This window comes from Zalophus californianus, chromosome 2 (genome assembly GCF_009762305.2).
Source record: "Zalophus californianus isolate mZalCal1 chromosome 2, mZalCal1.pri.v2, whole genome shotgun sequence".
Classification (NCBI taxonomy): domain Eukaryota; kingdom Metazoa; phylum Chordata; class Mammalia; order Carnivora; family Otariidae; genus Zalophus; species Zalophus californianus.
The window spans coordinates 127,127,517-127,149,495 of record NC_045596.1 but is presented as its reverse complement, the minus strand read 5'-3'; the positions used below and the strand labels follow the sequence as shown (position 1 = coordinate 127,149,495).

General features: G+C 46.6%; 1 protein-coding gene across 3 annotated transcripts in view; it reads left to right on the top strand.

Annotated features, from left to right (window-relative positions):
* The window catches only part of GATB (glutamyl-tRNA amidotransferase subunit B), a 95,034-nt gene that overhangs the window by 51,916 nt on the left and 21,139 nt on the right, over nt 1-21,979 (top strand). For all 3 annotated transcript variants that reach the window (XM_027597678.2, XM_027597675.2, XM_027597677.2), the window contains exons 7-10: nt 1,340-1,424; nt 2,123-2,167; nt 4,271-4,460; nt 16,605-16,738. In XM_027597678.2, the coding sequence (XP_027453479.1) occupies nt 1,340-1,424; nt 2,123-2,167; nt 4,271-4,460; nt 16,605-16,738 (454 nt within the window). The remainder of the gene's footprint in view (nt 1-1,339; nt 1,425-2,122; nt 2,168-4,270; nt 4,461-16,604; nt 16,739-21,979) is intronic.

The following is a 21,979-nucleotide window of genomic DNA, read 5'->3' as shown; positions in this document are numbered from 1 at the left end:
ATGCTTTGGTGTGTGTTTAGTAGAGTCCTGGGTCTTGTTGAGAAAAGTACTAGAAACAATACAGAAAAGATTCTCTAGTCTTGTATAAACCTTATCGTGAACCTGCAATGATCAGCCTCAGTGAAGATGCTCTGAGTCTACAGATTTTCAGGAAAAGGGCATTAAAATGGTCAAGGGGATAACTTATGTAAGGGAAAGGGTAAGGGAAGGTTTCCATGTGTAGATGAACCGAAGAGGGCGGATTCTTCTCTCTCTAAAAGGAGATACAGTTCATGTCTCTGAAGCCATGAAAGGTTTGGGTCAGGGATACGCTTACAGCCCAGTTTTGTGAAGGGGAAGCTTAGAACAAATGGAAGAAAGTTCAGCTTCACCCTGTGGGTAGTAAGTGTTCAGGAATTCATTATTCCAAGAGGTGGTGATGGTAACCTAAAAAAACAAGCAGCAAGATTTTAAGTAGATTTATTCTTGATGATTTATGAAGGAGACCCCCGAGACAGAATTCTGCCTGTGTCCTGACGCAGACCCGAAGAACCACAGATTTACTGTGATGGGCTTAATTCTCCAAGCCCGTGATTTTTCCATCCCATTTTTCTCCCTACATCATGCCTAGTAGTCCTCATCTGATTTCAGTCAGAGAGAGCACTGGAGTTGGGGAGACAGGGAGCAAAAACTGACGCATTTTACTGTTACTGCTGCTTCTCAGCTCAGATAAAAGAGTTTGGTTTGGATGAGGGAAGGTAGTACATACTAGGATGGGGAGTTAAGGGGGAGGCTAAAGCTGCTTTCAGAAAGAAGCTTAACAATGATGGCTGATTTGCTTACCACAGTCTGCCTTGTTTGGTGGTGAGGGAGCATGGCATAAAGCAGAGGCTCTTAATCATTTGGGGTCATAGATCCCTATGAAAATCCTGGACCCTCTCTCCAAAAAATCTACAAATGCACACACCCTCATTCTGTGTATAATTTCAGGAGGTACCAGAACCCCGTGAAGTTTGTCCTTGGATCCCTGGATAAGAACTTGTGATAGGCAGCCATCCTGGATCTGGAGTTAGTTGGCCTAGATACTAGTCCTAGCCCTTCTTCTGCCAAGAGCTGTAAACTGGACTGGGTCACTGTGAACCTGAGCTTTCTCTGAAAGTGAGGGAGCAGAGCTTCCTAAAAGGCCCTTGCCGGCATCATTGTCCTATGAGAGCAACGAGAAGAGAATAACATATGAAGGAAGAATTATTATAAACAACTGTCTTGATTATTTTTGACTTAAATATTGAGGAAGATTTCTAATTATTGCTTGATTGGATGAAAGGAATCAAAATATACTAAATTACTATGTTTCTCTTAGACTTTGAAATTAAGAGACAAATCCACGAACTTGAGAATGGACGTAAAATTCTGAATGAAACGCGCTCATTTGACGACAAGCTGGGGTGAGTTTGCATTGACCAGCATCTTGCACACAGCTGGATGAGTCTGCGGTTCTGGGCTCACCACAGACCAGCCGTGTGACCTTGTAGAAGGTACTTAGCTTGTCTGCACTAATGCTTTCCTCACTAGTAGAGTTAGGAAAATACTGTACACTACAGGGATATAATATCCTGGAGGACTGGTAAGAGGTTGAAACTGAACCATACTTGGTCGTAAGTGCTGAGTCTGGCCCTTCAGTTGCTTCCAGCTTACCCACTTTGTGGCAAGGATTTTCACGTCCTTAAATTCTATCGGACTTAAGCTCTACCAATTCAAACTAGAGGTAAAGAAAGCTTAGGGGGGGTTATAGAGGTACCCCTTTTTGTTTGTTTTGATAACTTTGACTCTAATATTCTGACTCTGAATTTTGAGGATTTTGTGCTTTTAGCAGAAGACTGAAAGAAGCTCGGAAGACTAGAGTTTGAGCTGGTTAGAAGCTGGAAACGTTGAAGCAATTTCTTCTCTTTTTTTAAAAAATTATTCTAAGTATTTCTCTTTCATTAATATTTTTTCATGTAGTTATGTAAGTGTCTCTCAAAGAAGGTCAAAGAGCCTGAATGTGCCTGTGTCCCTTATTGGTAGGGGAAACTCCCCTTTGCACAGAGGCTGGGCAGTGCTGCATGCCATGCTGGTTTAATGTTTTCCTATTTAACTGTCGTAGGTGCACCATGCCGATGAGAGACAAAGAAGGAAAACAAGACTACAGGTGATTATTCCTCTTGTCAAAAATACCATCATGTGTTTGGGGTTAGGGGCAAATTTCAAATCCACTTGCAGAGTAACATAAGGACCTGGATAGCTTTTAGGAACCACTTTCTGTTTATATTGTTGCATGATGAAAAACCTAGGCTTCCTATTTTGTATATATATACTGAAAGAAAGAATGTTTTCTTGGTTTGGTAGCCTCAGAGTGTCTTATTTAATGGGATTCAACTGTTGGAAGCCACTGTTGACTCACCCCTGTGTGGGAGTTCTTATAATTGAGCTAAGAGGGTGGCAGTTGAGGATGGGGCCTAGGATGTTCTTATTCTTATATTCAGTTACAAATTCAGTAACACACTGAAGATCCTTGAGAAGAAAGGAAAAAAGAAATGCATATGTTAATGGCATTTTCCCTTCACAACTCGAGTGATGTTATTTAATTGATTAAAATTAAACAAGTTGGACTTAATATGAGATCCAGAAATAAAGCAAATAATAAGAATAGGCTTAAGGTAAATTGAACCTTTTGTCTTTCTCCCCATTGAGTTTTGCAGATTGTAAAGGTTGAAGTTGTAAGCAACAAAGTTGTTGGTTCCTTTGCAAAGCTCAACTCTTGCTGTCAATGAGGAACCGATGTAGCATTGTGATGTGGGAAAGAAGCTCATAAACCCTTAGTGGGAACCTCCTCTGAAGGGCCCCTCTCATGTGTGTCAAAGTCAAGATTGTTTTCATCACTGTGAGCTTCTGGGTTCAATCTAGTCTTCCCAAGAACTTCTTTGTTCTCCAGTGTCACCCCCTACTCTGTTCATGCTTCTTTCTTACTCAGCCTGAAGTTTGGCTGTTAGGTCAACCAGTGGCTTTGGCTCAAGCCTTCAGGTTAATAGGCAGGATTCAGGAACCCTCCCTTTGGTGTCCTCCTGCCCTCACAAGTCAGACTGATTCACAGCACAGATTTGGCATGGAGGTAATGGGTTGCATGCACGTCTGATCTGTCACCTTGGCACCCCATTTGTTGTGTGTTATCCTGCTTCTGCATAAGCCCTTTGACAAGTAGAAGTGGACAGAAAATGTTAGATGCTGGAATGGAGTAGAGGGAAAGGTGTGATATGTGGTGGTGCTGCAGAGAGTTCCCACGTACTCCTTGGTATATACCATATACCCTGCCTCACCACCACGGCTCCCGTAATAACATCCTGCACTGCTGTGTGATTCGCATTTATTACCCAGGAAATGTTGAAAACTCTGACTAAACGCACGTACCACAAACATGCCACAAAGAGTGTGGTACATTTGTTACAAATTAAGACTTGATTATTAACTAAAGTCCATAGTTTACATTAGGGTTCACTCTTTATGTTGTACATTCTGTGGATTTTGACCGAACAGTGATGTGACACCTACCGTTACAGTGTCACGGGGAATAGCATCACTGTCCTAAAAATCTCCTGTGGTCCACTTACTCATCCTTCCTTCCCTGCTTCTACATTTTTTTACGCAAAATCTATTTATTTCTTCCACTTCTCAAGAAAGAAAGTTTTCTTTTTCTTTGACTTTTCATTTATTTCACAAATACTGCTAAAAATAATGAGAATTTTTAAATGGGGAAAAGTCATTTTTCTCCCTAATAAGTAAAGGGTTCTCATTTGGTCCTGTTTTCCCCCAGCCTCTGTCTTTGTGAAGATATGCTTTATCCACAATTATAAATCGCAGTGTAGTACCAACCCTGTGTTGTGCCTTTTTCATTCATCATGGTTTATAAGCATGGAGAGGGGCAGGTCTTCGGGGACATTAGGAAATATCTGGATTTTTATTTTATTTACTTATTTGACAGAGCAAGCAAGCATGAGCAGGGGGAAGGGCAGAAGGAGAGGGACAAGCAGACTCCCTGCTGAGCAGGGAGCCCAACATGGGGCTCAGTCCCAGGACCGTGAGATCATGATCTGAGCCAGTCAGATGCTTAACTGACTGAGCCACCCAGGCGCCCCAGAAAATATTTGGAATTGTAACATGACATCTAAACACAAAACTTGCGTATCGATAATAGGGGTTTTCTTTCCTATTAAGCCAAATACTTCCAAGTCAGACCCCATTTCCTCTCCCTGCCTAGGTTTATGCCCGAACCCAACCTGCCTCCGCTCCTGCTCTATGACACCGCGTCTCTGCCTCCTGGTGCAGACCCACAGCAAGTGATCAACATTGACTGGATTCGGGAGCGGCTCCCTGAGCTGCCCGGTAAGACCCGGGAGAAGCTCATTCAACAGTATGGGATGCTGCCAGAACACAGCTTCACCTTACTGGTAGGTATTGACCAGAGGCTCAGATAAGCCCAGCTCAGCGGTTTGGGTGATGCTCTGCGGTGAGCTCTGAGTAGCGCAGGCAGATTGCTTCAGTTGTACAGTAGATGCTTCTGAGAAGAACAAGGCACGATAACCTTTGCTCACTACCCTTTTTGGTGAATAAGCCTCATGAAACCAGAAGGTGAAGCAGCATCTCATGTCAGTCATCTCTTCTGTGCAGAAATGAACAGCTGCTCACAGCAGCCGTGGAGGCTCCTTGAAGACCGTCCAGATGTTATGGATGAATGTTTTCCCATGTGCCTGCAGGACAAAAGAAAATCAATGTGTAGGGTTTCTGGATGTCCAGCAATATTGAACCATGACAGGGTCTGGCAGGAAGTTCGGCTCTCAAAAGCCAGCGAGCTATTTCTCCAACTGTAGAAGAAAAACATTTATTCCGCACGAAATGTTGAAAACTCTTACTGGAAGTATTGGTCCTTTGAGGCTTGAGCATGCATCTTAAGGGGCCATTAGAGAATCTGACACCACTGAGACCTGCTTAGGGATTTTCCCTTCTTTTCAGAGCTACTCGCCGGCTTTGCCGTTTGTCGGGGCAACATTAAAGGGATGCGGCACCGGTGAGGGAAGGGTTTTGTCACCGTTGTCTTCAGCTTGTCTATGAGGGAGGAAGTAGAAAGCTTTGCTACTGCGTGTTTCGGGGACTGGGTATATGCCACACTGACCTTCTGGAGCAGCGGAGTCTATGCAAACTCTGGATTTCTGCATTTTAATTGACCAGTAGTAAGTAGGGTGTTAGAATGTTCATATGTATATACTTCAGTGATAGCAGCCCCGCCGTTTCTGGTACAAGGTAGGCAGGTGAATGTTTGTTGAATGAATGATTCTCTCTTTATGAATCAGCTAATGTGAAAACTCTCCAGGGAGTCTCACATGAGAACTCCTCTTTTCCTACCAGGGACGACTGGGCAGGCCCTGATAGGTTTTCATACTTTAGGCAGGGGTGACCACCACCCACTGCGTCCTGTGGGCTGCATCCGTAGCTTAGCCGTAACTCTCTGATGCTTACGAGGCTGGATTTTAGTCATTTCTTCATCTGACTTGTTCAGCCCCTTGCAGGCTAGGACTGTGTCACCCTCTCACTTGCTGTTCCTCAGCACAGCTCGGCTCTCCAGCAGTGGCTTAACGCCAAATCTTCGACCAGGTGAGTCATTTCGCATATCGGACTGAACACCTTTTTAACCTGAAGCCTCTTACGACTCAGGCGTTTTCCCAAGGTTGGTTTAAGCCGACTGAGGCTTAGTCCTACCCATCCTCCCCACTGTCTGATGAATTTCCAGCCCACGGGAAATAAATTCCAGACTCAATTCCAAATACTAAATTCCAGTCCTACATTCTATAACTACCAGAGAGAGCCTCCAATATGTCCGTTATCTATCTTCATCTGGCCTTCCACCAGGTGAATGGAGGCAGCCCTTGGAGGTAGCAAATGAAGAAAACCCAAGTTTCTTGGCCATTTCTTTGCTCACGACTGTGATTTCAGAAAAGAATCCACTAGGGCGCCTGGGTGGCTCAGTTGGTTAAGCGGCTGCCTTCGGCTCAGGTCATGATCCTGGAGTCCTGGGATTGAGTCCCACATCGGGCTCCCTGCTCAGCAGGGAGTCTGCTTCTCCGTCTGACCCTCTTCCCTCTTGTGCTCTGTCTCTCATTCTCTCTCTCTTAAATAAATAAATAAAATCTTTAAAAAAAAAGAAGAGAATCCACTAAATATAACGTTAAAAGTTCTTTTTTGTGTATCAACTTTCTTCACAAGAGAGGTGAAAAGACCTTTCAGAAACTCCTCTCAAGAATATGGCTCTTTCTCCCACGGCCCTGTCTGCAAACATTTGCTCCCTTGAGAGAGCATCTCTCTAGCACTGTCACGCTTGGCCTCTGACGAGCACGTGATGGCAAGGAGCATCTGCCTCCTCGCGCAAAGAAAGTCCTCTGAGGGCAGGGACATTTTCGCGTTCATGTTTGTGTCCCAGGCTCCACTCATGTGTCGTTCACAAGAGGCCTTGAGTAAATGTTTGCTGAGTACCCAGCGAGTGGGTCTAGAGTTTAAAGTCCTGTTGAGGGGAACCTGTGTTTCATCTGTTCAGTCCACAACTTTTATTTTGCATCTCCTATGTAGCAGGTACTCAGACAGGGACAAAGATATAAAAAAAAAAGTGTTTCTTTGTTTTCCAAGAGTTTATATTTACACACACACGCGCGCGCGCGTGCGCGCGACACAGCTAACCAGCCCCTGGGGCAGATTGCAAGAGCTAGATGCATACCGTGGGATGGGAGCCCAGGGAGGTAGTGATTACCTTGATTGGAACAAAAGGGAAAAAATAACAGAAGAAGGTGATTTTTGAGCCAGTTTTGAAGGGACTTTTAATATCTTAAAAATACACTTATTTTTAATAGCTTGCAGATAATGTATTAGGTGATTCGTTTTTTTGTTTTTTTTAAAGGGGTAGTCCTTGAAATTTCCAAGACGAGTATAAAGAGAACTTAATAACAATGGAAAGAGAATGAATCGGAGAAATTGTTTTCCTGAAAGTGGGTATCCTGAGCTCTTTACGACTTTGTAATCATTGAAAGCTGAGTTACTCAGACCCGAAAATGATATGTTCATGTTTTTTTCCTGCCTTCATCAGAAACACAACAGATTGCCGAGAAGGGCAGATGCACAAATCTAATGAACCATCTTTCAATTTAAAGAGTGCCCAGGAGTATTCATTAAATAAATAGCAGTAGTGGAGGTGTGCTTTGCAGAGCTTCAACCCCACACTCGGTGCCTTTGGATTGCTTATTCCAGTAAGCATTTAAGCACATGCCTTACCCACACATACTAAAAACTTCAGAATTTAACTTCAGTCTTTAATTTGTCCTGTCATTTTATTATGTGGTAAACACTGCATTATGTATTGGTAATTTCTGCTTGATATTTGCAGAACTCTAGTATTTTAGCATCTACGACAATGTGTGGCACGTAGTAGGCACTCAGTGAATATTCAGTGAATAGTCAGATAAATGATATGACAGTACTCATGAAAGTCCTGGAAGAAGCATTCCTGATAAAAGCATTTTAGTTTCTAAAGGTCAGATACGCAAACCACTCTTGACCACCTTGCAAATCATGGGGTGACGCCTGGCTCATTGAACTCTGGGTGAGAAGCACCTGGATCGCCGCTTTAAGCACCCCCACGTTCTGTCCAGATGCAAGTCACTTGGCCTCTCCGACTCTTGTTTTCTGAACTGGTCTTGTTAGGACATTGAACCCAATCTACCTCCTGGTTTTCTCTCTTAAACCCTCCTGACAGTTCCCTCCCAACAGAAAACCTATATTACAGTTTTTTTTCCTCTGGTCACATAAAAAGTACCTTGCCCCACCTGAAACTTCAACCTATTTAGTTAACCTTGCTTCCCTGTCTTATGTCAAATTTCCTTGATTGCTGACCTCATTTGTAAGGATTAAGGCATAGAAATACAGAATCTGAGATGCAGGTATTAGGTTCCTGAAAAATGAGAGGTTCTAATAGCATAGCAAGTCCTTCTCTGAGTCAGCATATTCCAGGAGTAATCATGAGAATGATCTAGATGATATGCATGTGCATTTTTCTTAGCGGATAATCCCAGGGTGATGTCTGTGGGGCTATCTCTTCCTAAACTCTGCCTTACCTGATTTGGAGAATGCAAACAGATTGTAGTCATTTGCTTAAGCAGTACAAGAACATGGCAGCTCGCTGACAGCAGGTTCTGCGGTTTATAGCAGGTCACTTTTTTTTTTTTTTTTTTTAAGTAGGCTCCAGGCCCAGCACGGAGCCCAACATGGGGCTTGAACTCACAATCCTGAGATCAAGACCTGAGCTGAGATCAAGAGTCAGACACTTAACCAACTGAGCCACCCAGGCACCCCCCAGGCACCCCATGGGCCACTTTTTAATTTACCCTTACAACAACCCTCTGAGGTAGATACTGTTACTCTCCCAATTTTACAGATGGGGAAACATAAACTATGGTGGGGTGTAGTACATTAAGTATCTTAGCCAGGCCTGTGGGGGGTCAGGTTCAGTGGTCTGAACTGACTTCAGAGTCCAGGCTTTATTTCCATTTCTAAGCTCTGCTGCCTGCCTGCATATATAATGTGCCACAGTGCCAAACAGGAGTATGTTTCAAGTTCATTGTTGTTTTGAATCACTTGATAGAGAAAATAGAATTTTTACTTTTGTTAATACTGTTGTTTTTATTGTTTGTTTGTTTTGGTTGTGGTTTTCTTTGCTGTTTCATTTTGGGGTTTTTTTTTTTTTTAGATTTAATTATTTATTTGAGAGAGAGAGCAGGAGTTGGGAGCAGAGGGACAGGGAGAAGCAGACTCCCTACTGAGCAGGGAACCTGGTGCAGGGCTTAGTCCTGGGACCCTGGGATCATGACGTGAGCCAAAGGCAGACGCTTACCTGAGCCACCCAGGTGCCCAATATTAATGTTTTATACAGTCCCACTAATGCTTCATGAAGCAGTCACAGACCATTGGTTCATTTAAAACTTTTGACCACCCTGTTTGGTTTTCAAGATGTCAGACTGCCTTATAAAGAAAGAGAAAGTATCGTCGAGCAACATCGTCGCTCATGTCTCCTAAATTTAGTGAAAATCAGTCAACTCCAATGAAAAGCAGAAATTATGTCCATTTTCCAAGTAGAAAATTTAAATCACAAAAAAGAGATATAAACTGTCCTCCGTAACTTTATTTTGTTTCTTAAACTTGCTGCCATAGGTTCTTGGCTCCTTCTGAGTGAATCATTGAAAAGGTCTCCAAAAGAGAGCAGAATATGTGGGGTTTGTGGGGTTTGTAGGATGATTTTGCCTGTTGCCTCATGTCATGCAGCCCAGCCCATGGTAGGCACTTGGTAAGAACCAGATACAGGCTCACAGGGAGGCTGGCTGTGTATGAATTCATTAGATAGAAAGATGTCCATCTCATCAAGATTTCAGTGGAGGAATGGCATCGCATTCCCAATTTAGTGTTTCTTGAGGGCCTGCTGTCCTTGCCACAGCACCCTGTGCTGTTTTCAGTTGGAAGAGCCTTATCTTTTCCGTGTCACTTTTCATTCTCCTGGGTAGCCCTGCAGGGCAGTGGGTTGAAACACTAAGAGACAGTCTTGATTTCAGATCTCACCTCGGACACCTGGGAGCCAGAAGGGCTCTGCAAAGGGAACTGGCGCTGCCACCCTCCCTAGCTAAAAGAGGGGAGGGAATGATTCCCTTACCCCAAAGATGATTGACAGAACAGAATCTTCACTGAATCCCAACAAAATCCAAATACAGCCAAGCGGACTCCCTAGAATAAGTTGCCAGGGAAAAGAGCACTGACACCAAAGAACTGCTAAGGTGTTTGAGAGTCGCGCAGGGCAGAATTTTAAGAAAAATCCAGCATGGCCCCAGTGAGACTGTAGGAAAATGTGACTGTGACCCTCCAGATTAGTGACCCGTGCTGCCATACATGTCTGTCTGTCTTTGTATTCAACCTCAAGATGTGTAGTCTTATTTGAACAACTTTCTTTTTCCCCCAGCTGGTTATTCCCCATTTGAAGTCATAATCCTTTGCTTCTGACACCATGAAAAAGGTTAAGGTGTCTCTGGGGACAAAGAAGCAGAAAAAATAATCATGACTGTAGTTGATTATTAAATGGATTGTTTTCCAAGAGTGTTGCTTTGGGTTTCTATTAAGCTTGAAATGGCTTGGTTTCCTTTTTGGATGAACTGTCTATAAAATAATTTCCCATGATAAATATCTGTGTACTCATGGATGATACTACTTTAAAGCTAATAGTTTAAAAGGCATCTGAAACTATATTGACTGGTTTCAGACTGCTTAGACGTGCTGAGGAGCAAAGCACTGGCCTTCTAACTGCTGCTGAAGGAAAATCCATTTGGTCAACATCGTCGCTCATCATATTTCAGCTCCATGTAATTTTCGAAATTGATTTTATTCTTCGTTTCATAAAATTGCACCCAGTGCTTGCCAGCTTACGGGTGCTTTTATAGTTAGCCTATGCCCTGGAAGCATAACCGATATTTTTTTCTGTTAAAACTGAATAAAGGATGCATCTTCTAACTTTACTTCTGAAAAACCAGCAATTCGTTTATTTCAGCTGCAAGTAACAGGACTTTCAGAGATGAGGATCCTCTGGGCTCAGATTCATTTGACCCCTCAGGGACCTTCCCACTGGAGCAAAAGTGCAGGGAGGAGTGAGGTCCTGAGTGCCCAGCCTTGGGGATTCACGGGGACTCTCTCTCTCACCCATCCTGAGGCTGGGGCTCCTGTTTGTGGGACGGTTTCCTTTTGGGGACAATTAAAATACATCATTTCCGGTTTCAGTCTGATCTTGGCACAAATGAGCAAGCACTGCCTTGCTTCTTTGTTGCCATTTTTAAGCTGCAGCCCGGTTCCCTCCGTGTTGGGCCCATTTGACAATGGTGGCTTTAGGCACATTGAAATGTGATTATGATCAGAATTGGTTTCTTGACAGCATACTACTTGTGGCCCATTCTCAAAGATACGGTTTTCTAGTTATGCCGGTCTGCTGTCAACTTTTATCACCTGATTTTCCAAAGAAGAGTCTTATTGCCAGATTGGTTTCCTTCCCATCCCTCCTAGAGCTCATGTGTCTCAGAGAATGTAAACTCATTTTCACATGAGTCTAAGCCAAATGTAGGTGTGAACCCTCTCTGTATGGAACGGTTGTCTTAAACTCAGATGTGTATACTTCCCGACTTTGCTAGGAACAGAGCACAAGTGAAATTGTTGGGACCAGAGTTTTGCTCAGATTTTAGGGGCTTCCAGGCCCATTGGGAACATGACCCAGGAGTAGAAACTGTGAGGACCAAAATAGGACTGTAGACCTTTCTAGTTGTGTATTTTATGAGACAGACTAGAGAGTATACCCTTGGTGTTTCTGGGGCAGTTTCCAAGCCTCTCCAGATCTCTGTGTTGTTGAAAGAGGCCTTGATGGTTCAGGATTCTGGCTTCTTCCTGACATGCTCAAGTGAGAGTGATGTCTCCTATGCTAGTCTCACACCACCAATTAACTACCTTTAGTTTTTTCCCCACTGAAGACTCTTCTGGATGTGTCTATTTTCCCCCCCTCACTCACTGCAAGATTTCCACAGCCAGTTCTTGTTTCCATGAAAAGCAGAGAGAAGGCTCATTCACATCGTAGATCCAAGCTGGCCCCCCACAGAATGTTTCCGTCCTTAATCTCGCCATAACTTCTGCTTTCTTTCCTTAGAACCATCACTCAGGCCTCCCTATCTAATTTCCATTTCCATCCCAACACTAGCATTCAGTGTTATTTTCACAAAGGTGATGGGTCTGCATTCTCTTTTTCTCACTTTGTAAGAGTGATCAAACCCACAGGAATAAAGAGGGAACAACAGAGTCCCCACTGATAGACAGATGCTGGGCCCTCTTACAGTGTTTGCAGAAATGCTCAGTGGCTGCTCACCCCAGCACCCCCACCACGTGGCAGATGGGTGCAGTTTCCCTTTGTACCTGCACAGAATGACACGTCATGACACGTGAGCGCCTCGCCTGGTCGAAGCCACTGTTGTTCAGTCCACAGATGCAGGGTCTGCTGTATAGTCGGCTGCTCCCCGCACAGGAACGACCTGCCCGGTTAGGTATAAAGTGGTGCGCGAAGTCCCCATAGCAGAAGAGTTAGAATGCAGTAAGATGCAGTCTGCCTTGGCACCAAGACTATGTGAGCAGTAGTGGGGGTGGTTTTGTAAGGTCCCGAAGGTGCTTCAGAATTGGGCAGGGTCTTGGTTGAGGCATACTCACCATAACTTCCGTGAGGAGAGGGTGTGGAGGGGACACAGAGGAGAGGCCTGGGGAACTCTGGCCACCCTCCTGTGCCCCAGAAGCTCTCTCTGGCCTAGGGCGGGGGGCGTGTATCTGTCTGCCTTCCTGGTCTGGGAGCAGATGTGTGCCCCGCCACAGCAGGGAGTGCCAGGTGGCATAGGTGTATATTGGCAGAGGCAGGAAAGAGAACCTGCCGTTTTCTCCTAATTTCTAAGTTAATTGCTAAGGGCCTTTGCAACATTTTTAATGTGTGAAGAGCCTTTGAACAGATGGCAGGTACCAAATAAGATAATGGAAGTGGTGGGAAAGGGCATTCTTTTGATGAGCTTGTTGCTTCACATTGTGCCTGGCACCGCTAGGTGCTCAGTCTCAGTCCCCAGGAAGGCAGGGACATGATATTTTCATCAGAGGCAGTGTAACATGGAGATGAAGGGCATAGACTGCAGAGGTTCAATTCCCAGTTCTGCTCTCTTGCTGTGGAAGCTCAAGCAAGTTTAATGCCTCAGTGTCCTCATCTGTAAGAGAGAGTTCTACTAATATCAACCGAGGGTTGTCATTAAGAACTTCAAATGAGTTGGGGCACCTGGGTGGCTCAGTGGGGTAAGCACCTGCCTTCAACTCAGGTCATGATCCCAGGGTCCTGGGATCGAGCCCCACATCGGGCTCCCTGCTCCATGGGGAGGCTGCTTCTCCCTCTGCCCCTCACCCTGTTCTCATGCTCTCTCACACACACACTGTCTCTCTCTCAAATAAATAAATCTTTAAAAAAAAAATTTAAATGAGTTTACTTAGAAGAGTGCCTAGCACCTGTTGTCGTCGTTAATACCATCAGCAGGAGCATCAGCCACGTGCGGCTCTCCACGGGGCCGGCTATTCTCTCCGTGTCTAGCCCCTGTTCTGGATACACTCCTGCAAGCTTTTTAATTGGCCCCGGGTTGCCAGTCTGGGGTTTCTTTAGCTGCCAGGTCACTCCCTGCCACATAATCAGCTGTTCCTCAACTTTGTGGGCTTTTTCTTCTCTTGAGTCTGCCACTGGGCAGCTGTCTCTGTCAGGTTTCATTCTCCTTCTAAATATAATCCAGCTAATGTCTGCCCTGTCATCAGGTTCAAAGGGTGTGGGACTTAGAACGAGAATGGTGCTTGAGAAACCAGCCCTCCTCCTCTTCCAACTGCATAGCCTTCGGACATGTTGTCGTCTCCAAAGGTAGAACGGACAAGACAGCCAGCTTGGCGAGAAGACAGTAGCATGCAAAAAGACATTGCTTCCACGGCCCGATGCAAGGGTGAATTGGGGCTCCTCCCCAGGGCAGGCCGCGAAGGTGGGGCGATCCCTGTGCCTCGCCTCACACCTGCAGTGACCAGCTGACAGATCCATTAGCGGTGGAGGACTCTTGTTAGCATCTCCGAGGCTGACCTGGCATTGGCTCTGGGTGTCATTGAATGCTTCGGGGAAATTTGATTAAAATGTGAAAAGGATGCTTCCCTGCCATAGAGCTGTAGAGGCTGTCTGGTGTTACACGAAAGACAGGACTGGTTGTCCCTGCCGCGTTAGCTGTGGCTGCAGGAACAATTAGTGTTACATTTGGCCAGGAGACTTGATGCGCCGTGTCGCTACGGTGTCAGCTCTGTCTGATGTAGGAGAGGTCAGTGCAGAGTCGGACGCCTGCATGTCGCCTTTGAGAAGGAAGCTAGGGGCTCCCTAACGCAGTGGCCTTTTTGCGTTGCTTTTACATGGTTTTTATGTAAGGGAACCACCAGCCCACAATTTTCCTGAGAACACCAGATGGCTGCACTGCCATGTTCACCAGGGACTTCTGAGATTCGTGCCGAGCTTATTAGCAGTTGCCGATCTCATAGAAAACTAAGGAAACCTTATCTAGAATGCTGTGGGTTTTTTCCTCAAAAGGTGGACTTCTGATCTAAAGAGCCAGGGCAGGCAGCCCACGTGCGCCTCGGCATTGATCCGTCATTCTCTGGGCGGCAGCGGCTCGGCCTCCTTCAGCCCTGCCGCTGGCCGTTCACCCCATTACACCCGCAGATTTTCACGTCCGCTTGCAATTGTGTACTGAAACCGTGCATCCAGTGAAGTACGGTTCCAGCTCCGACAGGCTTCATCACAGCACTGACACAAAAAGACAAACAGAAATCTGACTTGCCATGTTATCCATCCAATAAAAAAAAAAACCACCCAAGGGTAGAAGAAGAGCTATTCATCACGTCCCAGCACAGCCAAGCCTGGGAGTTCAACTGCAATATTTCTAGGTGGCTTTAGAAAACCTTTCCTTGGCAAAGCAAAGAGTTCTCCTTCTGACAGCTCTTTTCACCAGCGAGCCAGCCTGTCTGGGTTAGAACAAAGGGAATTCTGCCCGTCTGATTTGGGCCGGAGAGCGGTTTTGTACTTCCCCAGCAGTTTGCTGTATCATGGTGGAAGTTGGAATACTTTTCCGTAAGTTAAGCAGGTCTTCCTCTTCATTCTGCCTGCGTTTCCCTTATCTGCAGTCAAGCTTTGGCTGCTGAGGCAGCCTTTGCCCTGGTTTAGCATGAGCAGAATAGTAACGTTGGCCTGAAAAGAGATTCAAGAGAGGATTATGGGATTATTCAGTAGGCTTGTCACCAGAGAATGTATCTGTTACAAAGGGTATGTAGATTTTTTTGTTATTATGGAATGTCTACTTTAGCAATTGTATGCCCATGTATATTTTACAGCATCTACAATAGCTAAACTTTCAGAGCACTTTTGTTAGTATGTCTTGCTCTTCTGAGTACCTTATTTTTCCAGAAAGTTCCTTCACTTAACAAAGCTTTTCTGAAAGGGGCAAGGGTGAGAGCCTTGCCCACAGTATGAAGCTTAAAAGACCATTTCAAGGAAAGTGTGGTTTGATTTGAATTGCAGCAGGTAGGGGAAATCGTCTAAGAAATGTGTTCCCTCTGCATTTGGTAGCTTCACCTTCCCGTATGTGAGGAGCACATGTTTTTCTTTTTCTTTTTTTTTTTAAAGATTTTATTTTATTTGACAGAGAGAGCACAAGCAGAGGGAGAGAGAGGGAGAAGCAGGCTCCCCGCTGAGCAAGGAGCCCGATGTGGGACTCGATCCCAGGACCCTGGGATCATGACCCAAGCCGAAGGCAGCCGCTTAACCGACTGAGCCACCCAGGCGTCCCTGTTTTTATTTTTCTTATTGGAAAACAGAATGGACTTAGCCAGACTTTTTGGTTCTGCCAAACTGATCTGAGCCGGCAGTTAGCCATAGTAGTTAAGGCACTTAATGAGTGCCTTGGGGTTACTCTTATGCAAGACTGGGACAATTCTAATATTTGAAGGTGAACATGACACGATAAAGAAGGAGCATTCACTTGTGATTTTTTTTTTAAAGACACGCGGTGACGGCAGGCATGGATTCTGTCCACAGATACTTACCAAGTAGCTGCCATTGCCCAGCACTGACTTAGCTCTAGTTGTAAAGTGAACCGGACAGAATGGCCCCCGACTCACAGAGCTGACAGTCCAGAGCGGGGGGTAGAGTCTTCTTCAAGTCCCCTTGATGATTGTTTTCACGGAGCAAGAGGAGAGGCAGAGTTAAGCTGTGTCTGGCTTGGCTCAGAAGGCCTGGAAACCCCTGCTGCCTCCATCGGTCCCGTGGTCTAAGTGGATCACATGTACCTGGCTTCTTCCTCATTTCGAAAACCACTTCTGTCACTTCCTGGGATGATGTGAAGATCCATATAGTTACGATCCACTTTTGATTTTTCAGAGGTAGAATATTCCGTCTGTTCCTTCTTGACTTGCTTCTTTTCCGGCCTCCTTATTCTCACAGTCGCTGGGACTTCCAGCAGAGAATAGACCTGGAAAGAAGGACAGGAAGCTCGGGCCAGACATCGTGGGCCTGAGGATGAAAGGGTTAAGGTTGTAGGGTACACAAGGCTGACAGTGAGAGGGCAGGTGAGTTTGGGGGAGAGTGGATTTCATTGTCCTCTGGTTCACCAAGCCAGGCTCTCTGACATATGTTTGTTCCTGTGAGAAAATGCTGTGTTAAAAAAATGCACAGTGACAGTGGTAGAAGTCGAATACTTGCTGTTTACTGAAAGGGATCACAGTTTTCTGGTGACGGTTCCGTATTTAAGAAAGTACAGGTAGAGGTCTCAGGGGAGGCAGAGGATGACAGTTTCAGATCTGCCTTCAGAATGCTGATCTTTCATTTGGGGGGAGACTTTATACATATATATATGTATACATCCATACTTTTTTTTCTTTCTTTACAGAATGAAGTTGGCCTACTGGAGTTCTTCCAAAATGTTATAAAAGAAACTAGGGCAGAGCCAAAAAAAGTAACTAGTTGGGTCCTCAACATTTTTCTGGGTTTTTTAAAGCAACAGAACCTTGCTGTCAATGAGAGGTGAGTGGGGTCTGGAGATTCTTTTTTCCTTTTTTTGATGAACTCAGTGTCCAGAAGCAGTTGAAGTAGGGCAGGGCCAGTGTTTTGTTCTCCCTCTTCCCCCTCAGGATCTCCTGACAAGACACACACACCCCCTGTGAATTCCAGATTCTAAAGCTGTCCTCCCTCACATCTGAAATTTCGTTTATCTGTTCGAATCTTTGTCTGTGCTGCCCTTTGTACTGTGCTGGAGCTGCGGTCCTAAAGATGAGTAAGACAAGGGGTATGCAAGCTGGTGGGGGATATGGGCCTGTAAGAGAGCAGGTAGTCACCTCAGTTTGATTCTTTTAGGCCGGAGGCGCAGGGGGTGCCCTGAATGAACACAGAGGGGGCCTGACCCGAGGCCAGAAGGTGGATGAGGTTTCTCTCAGAAGTGGATGCTGGAGCTAGGCCCCAAAGACCTAGTGGGAGTTGCCAGGTGATGGGAGGGGCGAGGGCATTCTAGGCAAGGGAGTGGCAGATGGACACTCAGAGGCAAGCGGGTGTATGGGCTCAAGAAACCCAGAAACTCCGGGGTGCTGAGGGGCAAGGACAGCTCAGGAAAAAGCCACAGAGACCACCAGAGGCCACTGTGCAAACACTTCTGTCAGCAGCTCTCAAAGCCGTAGATCTCCAGCGCACTCCAGTTTCGCTTTGGGGGAGTTGGTTGGAGGAACAGACCAGAAGCAAGGAGCCAGTTGCTGGAGTGCCAGTGAGAAATGCCATGGGCCTGAGCCGAGGTAGATGGACAGCAGTTCTCTCACGTTGTACAACTTCCAGTTCTTACTTGGACAGTGGAGTGAAATGGAGGGCAGCATCTTACAGTCTAGTGAGAGGTGGAGGAGGAGTGAGTTCAGGGGCAAGGGGCGGGGCAGGATGCCATGTTCCATTTGGGACGTGCTGAGTTGGGCCGCCTGGGCGGGGGAGTAAGCAGGAGGCAGTCAGATACATGATCTACCACTAACGAGAGATCGGGGAGGTATAAATCCTAGAGTTCTCATTTGTTCATTATTCAGCACATGTTTATTTAGACTCTGCTCTGTGCAAAGCACTGTGCTAAACCTGGGGAAGACCAGTCGGCACAACAGATGGAGGCCCTGCTCTCGGAGCTGACAGTCTAGAAGCCGGTGATGACAAAGCAATGAGCTAGGTGGTCTTGAGAAGGGGAAGGGAACAGCTAAGCTAAGGCCTGAGGGAAGGATGAGTAAGGTTAGTCAGGCAAAATCCAAGAGGTAAAAGTGTTCCAGTATAGGGAACAGCACGTGTAAAAATCTTGAGGTGAGTCCGGGCATCCTATGTCGGGGAACGCAAGTACATAGTCCAGTATAGGTGGAACGTGGACTTAGCAGCTTATAGATAGTACTTGAAGTTGTTGAAACAGAAGAGGATCAGGGAGGGTATGGCCTGATGGGACGGCTGAGGAAGGAGCTGGAGATGCTCTAGACTCTAAGTGAGAAGCGCAGGCAGAGAAGGAGGCAGCTGAGAAGAAATGGCAGAGAAGAGGAAAACTGGGGCAGAATGTCACAAAAGCCAAAGGAAAGGCAAGATTTAAGAAGGGAAGAGTGAGCAGCAGATTGCAGTATGGGGAATGAGGGAGAGAGCGTTCATGAGAAGCACCCCCCACCCCCCGCAAGGCCCCAGGGGAACATGGTGCCCCCTGTCAGCAGGCATGCCATTGTCCCAGCATCCTGAGGCCGTACAGAGTGGAGGAGGGGGATGAGCCTACATGGATACATGGTCCCAAAAATTTGTTTGCTGTACAGTGCCCACTTCCTTACTTGGCTCCTTACCAGCAGTGACCTTGGATGAGTTCCCCTTTCTCACCTGCCATTGCTTCACTATGAAACGAAAATGGTAGTGCCTAAGTACTGGCAAGGATTTTGGAGAGGAAAACACACGGTGCCTGGCACGTAGTGGGCCCTCAGCGTTCGTTTCCTTCTCTTCACCGGGTTGGCGTGTTAAGTACCAAAACGACGGCCACCCTCAGCCCCCTAAACTCCTTTGGCATCTGTTGCCTCTCTGTCTTTTGTTCCTGCCCTTTCGGGTTTGACCTCTCCTCAGAAACTCCACTCTTTACACTGAAAATACGGTGGCCATTCAGGGTAGGCTGGAGCCCTCCAGAAGAGTTTAGGGAGGAGAAACAACTGTACCAAAGCCTTACAGAATGGATAGGAGTTGGTGAGGCAGAGGTCTGGGCGACACCAGTGGAGAGCCAAGGGCGGGAATGGGAATTCATTGCACGTTCTTAGACCGAGGAGGAGCATAGCTTGTAGGAGCAGAGGGTGGGGGGCGGCAGGAAGGCACAGCTGGCTGACCGGCACAGGGCTGGGATGTAAGGATGTGGGGAGTCACCGGGGGGTGTGGAGGGGGTGTTAGCCGTGACCCCAACAAATGCGGTAGAGCGCCCCTCTGGGCAGGGCACGAGGTCAGATGAGGAGGCCCTGACCCCGGCCCTCGAGGGGCTCGCCATCTCCTGGGGAGGACTAGACTTGTGCGGCAGCATTTTAATCCAAGGCAGAAAGCGGTGCTTCTGGAAGCGCCTGTTGGCCAGAAGAAGCCAGGAAGGCTCCAAGATGTGGTTTGAGCTTTCGGAGGAGTTAAAAATCTGATCCTTAAATTGATGGTTTTCCATGTCGTTGGCTATGGTGGACTGTGTTGGCCTAGAGTCACTGAATTTTAGTCCTGGCAGAGACCTTAGATAACTTCTGGTTCCGCTCTGTCCTTTGGCAGACAAGGAAATCGAGGCCCTGGCCAGTAAGGTGACATACCTCAGGTTGCTCAGCTGCTGAAACTGGTAGCCGAGTCCCCTGACTTTCAGACCAGCTTCTTTATATGTTGGTCTCAAATTAGGGGTTTGCATACCGGCCACGTTGGTAGCTGCTGAAGGTGCTGAGGTTGATAAATTAGCTTGTAGAGTGAACTTGGAGCCCCTGATACTTACCCAAACAATTCATAAGCACTACAGTTTTAAGAACCCAGAGGGTACCCAATTCTACATAAACTTAATAAGGAGGTGTTCCCAAAGCAGATAAACGGGGGAGCTAAGCTACGGTTCTGTATCCAATTTATGGAGAACCAGGACTGAGGACCCAAAAGCAAGCTGTAGCAACTGTCTTCCTGCACAGCTCAGAGAACCACCCTTAGCCGCACTGGCCGTAGCGGCCTCACCTCGGAACAAACAGTAGTTAATGAGCAGCCGCAGCTGCTGGAGCGAACATCTCCAAAGCTTAGAATGGCAGTCACTGTGGAGCTGTAGCAGTAGTCGTGTGATGATGCCAGCCAGGGAACACTCTAGAGGTCAAGATGGCAAGAACTGATTTTGCAAATTAGCATTCATCTTTAAAGGCCTGTCAGAAGACTGGTGTTTAAAGGGTCCAACCAGAAGAGCTCTTGTTGAACTCGGCTTTTTAATTATTTTGAGCATGTTGCTTTGAAAGTTGTTTTTCTGTTAACTCCTTCTAAATTGCTATTACTAACAGGTTGGATTTAGTTAAGAACGTGGAAATTACAGCTACCCTGAGCAGGTGCTTCACAGTGATACCAGGCAAGTGCCACCATCCAGTTGTCTGGCCCAGTCGAGTGCCCTGAACTTCCAGGCCAGCCGTGGGCAGCCGTTCCTGAAGCACTCTCCACCCAGGGCAGGCTTTGGAGCCAAGAGGGCCTGATGGCGAGGGAGGAGAAGTCCGGCAGTGGGGTGTGTGCGATAGCATCCAGGAGTGGGGCTGCAGGGTTCGGAGCCCATTAAAGATCATTCTGGCAGCCCTGGGAGCGAACATGGTTATTACCTCGTAAAGCAAAACAAAGAATATGTGACAAAGACCATGTGTGGCCCACAGAGCCTTAAACATTTGCCCTCTGGCACTTCCCGGATGAAGTTTACTGACCGCACCTTAGAACATGTTTGGTGAGAGGTCATTGAGTCCAGTGGTAGAGAGAACTGGATCCTGAAGAAGCAGAGGCAATCTTGGGAACAGATGGGCTTCGCTTGTCTGCCAGCCTGAGGTGGTGGAGGCAGAAAACCATATGGAGAAGAGCCCTGGCCGCTCCTTATTAACGGGACATTCAAGGAAAAGGAAGAGAATGCGGAGGTCCAAGGAGAAGGGGTGTTCGCAAGGGGCCTTAAATGTAGCCCAGAATTGGGGTGCAACAGAATGGGGGGGAAAGCAGTTATGCTTGGCAACAAGCAAAGGTGTGATTTTTTTTTTTAAGAGAAGAGCTTCTGTAGAGGGCTAGGATTAGTATCCACATGGCTGTGCCCACAAGGGTAGATAGTAGCCACTAATGCCAGATGTTTATTGGTAAAGGTAAGGTAAGAGCCCAGGCAGAAGTAAGTGACTCCAAAATCACTTGCAGACATTTTCAGGATCGGGAACATCTGAGCATTTGTGAAGGTGCGTGATTAGAGCCCCAGGAGAAAGGAAACAAACATGCGAGTGGGATCCATAAAAGTGGAAAGTAATTGGGATTAAAAGCATGAGTCAAGGGGTTTGTTTGATGGAACCAGGAGGAAGAGGGCACGACAGAAAATTCTGAGTCTTGCATCAGCTGGTAACCTTACGAAGTGAGAGGTGAAGGAGGGCATGTGCCAAGAAGGGAAGTGGGAAGGAGACTGTCTGGAACAGGTGCTTGGGTTGGGGCACCCGGGAGGGGTGCAGGGAAGCCGTCGAGATGAACACAAGGATTATTGACCAGCAAGAGCCACCTGGGTGTCCAGGTCCCTCTGTCTTCCTCCAGGAGCTTCCTGTGCCCCATCGGAACGGAAGCAGAGGTTGCCTTTGGGCCTGAAAAGAGTGTGGGGATTGAGATGGACCGCACCTTTCTCCGATGAGGGGAGGGGGCTGGGAAGGTATGGTTGTAGAGATAGCAGAGTGTTTACTCCCAGAATCCAAGCTGGGGATGGAGTCGTGATCCTGAAAGAGCTCTAGGGGACTGGAGGAAGTTGGCAGGTGGGAAAGATCCCTCTGTACATACGCAGGCCTCAGGGGATTGGAGGCTGGCACACAAAGCTTAAGCCTTCCAATGTCAGGGTCTTCTTTAGTGGAGACATATTCACTGTCCAGGAACCAGCATTATCTGACAGCAGCAAATCAGTAGCTTGTGCTTCTGCTGCCATTATGTTGCAGATCTGATGGTTTATTTATTTAACTGATAAGTGGGGTCTTCTACCATCAGCCTGACAGGTACTGATCTTTGTCATTGTCTCACTCAAGGTTAGCCCGGGCA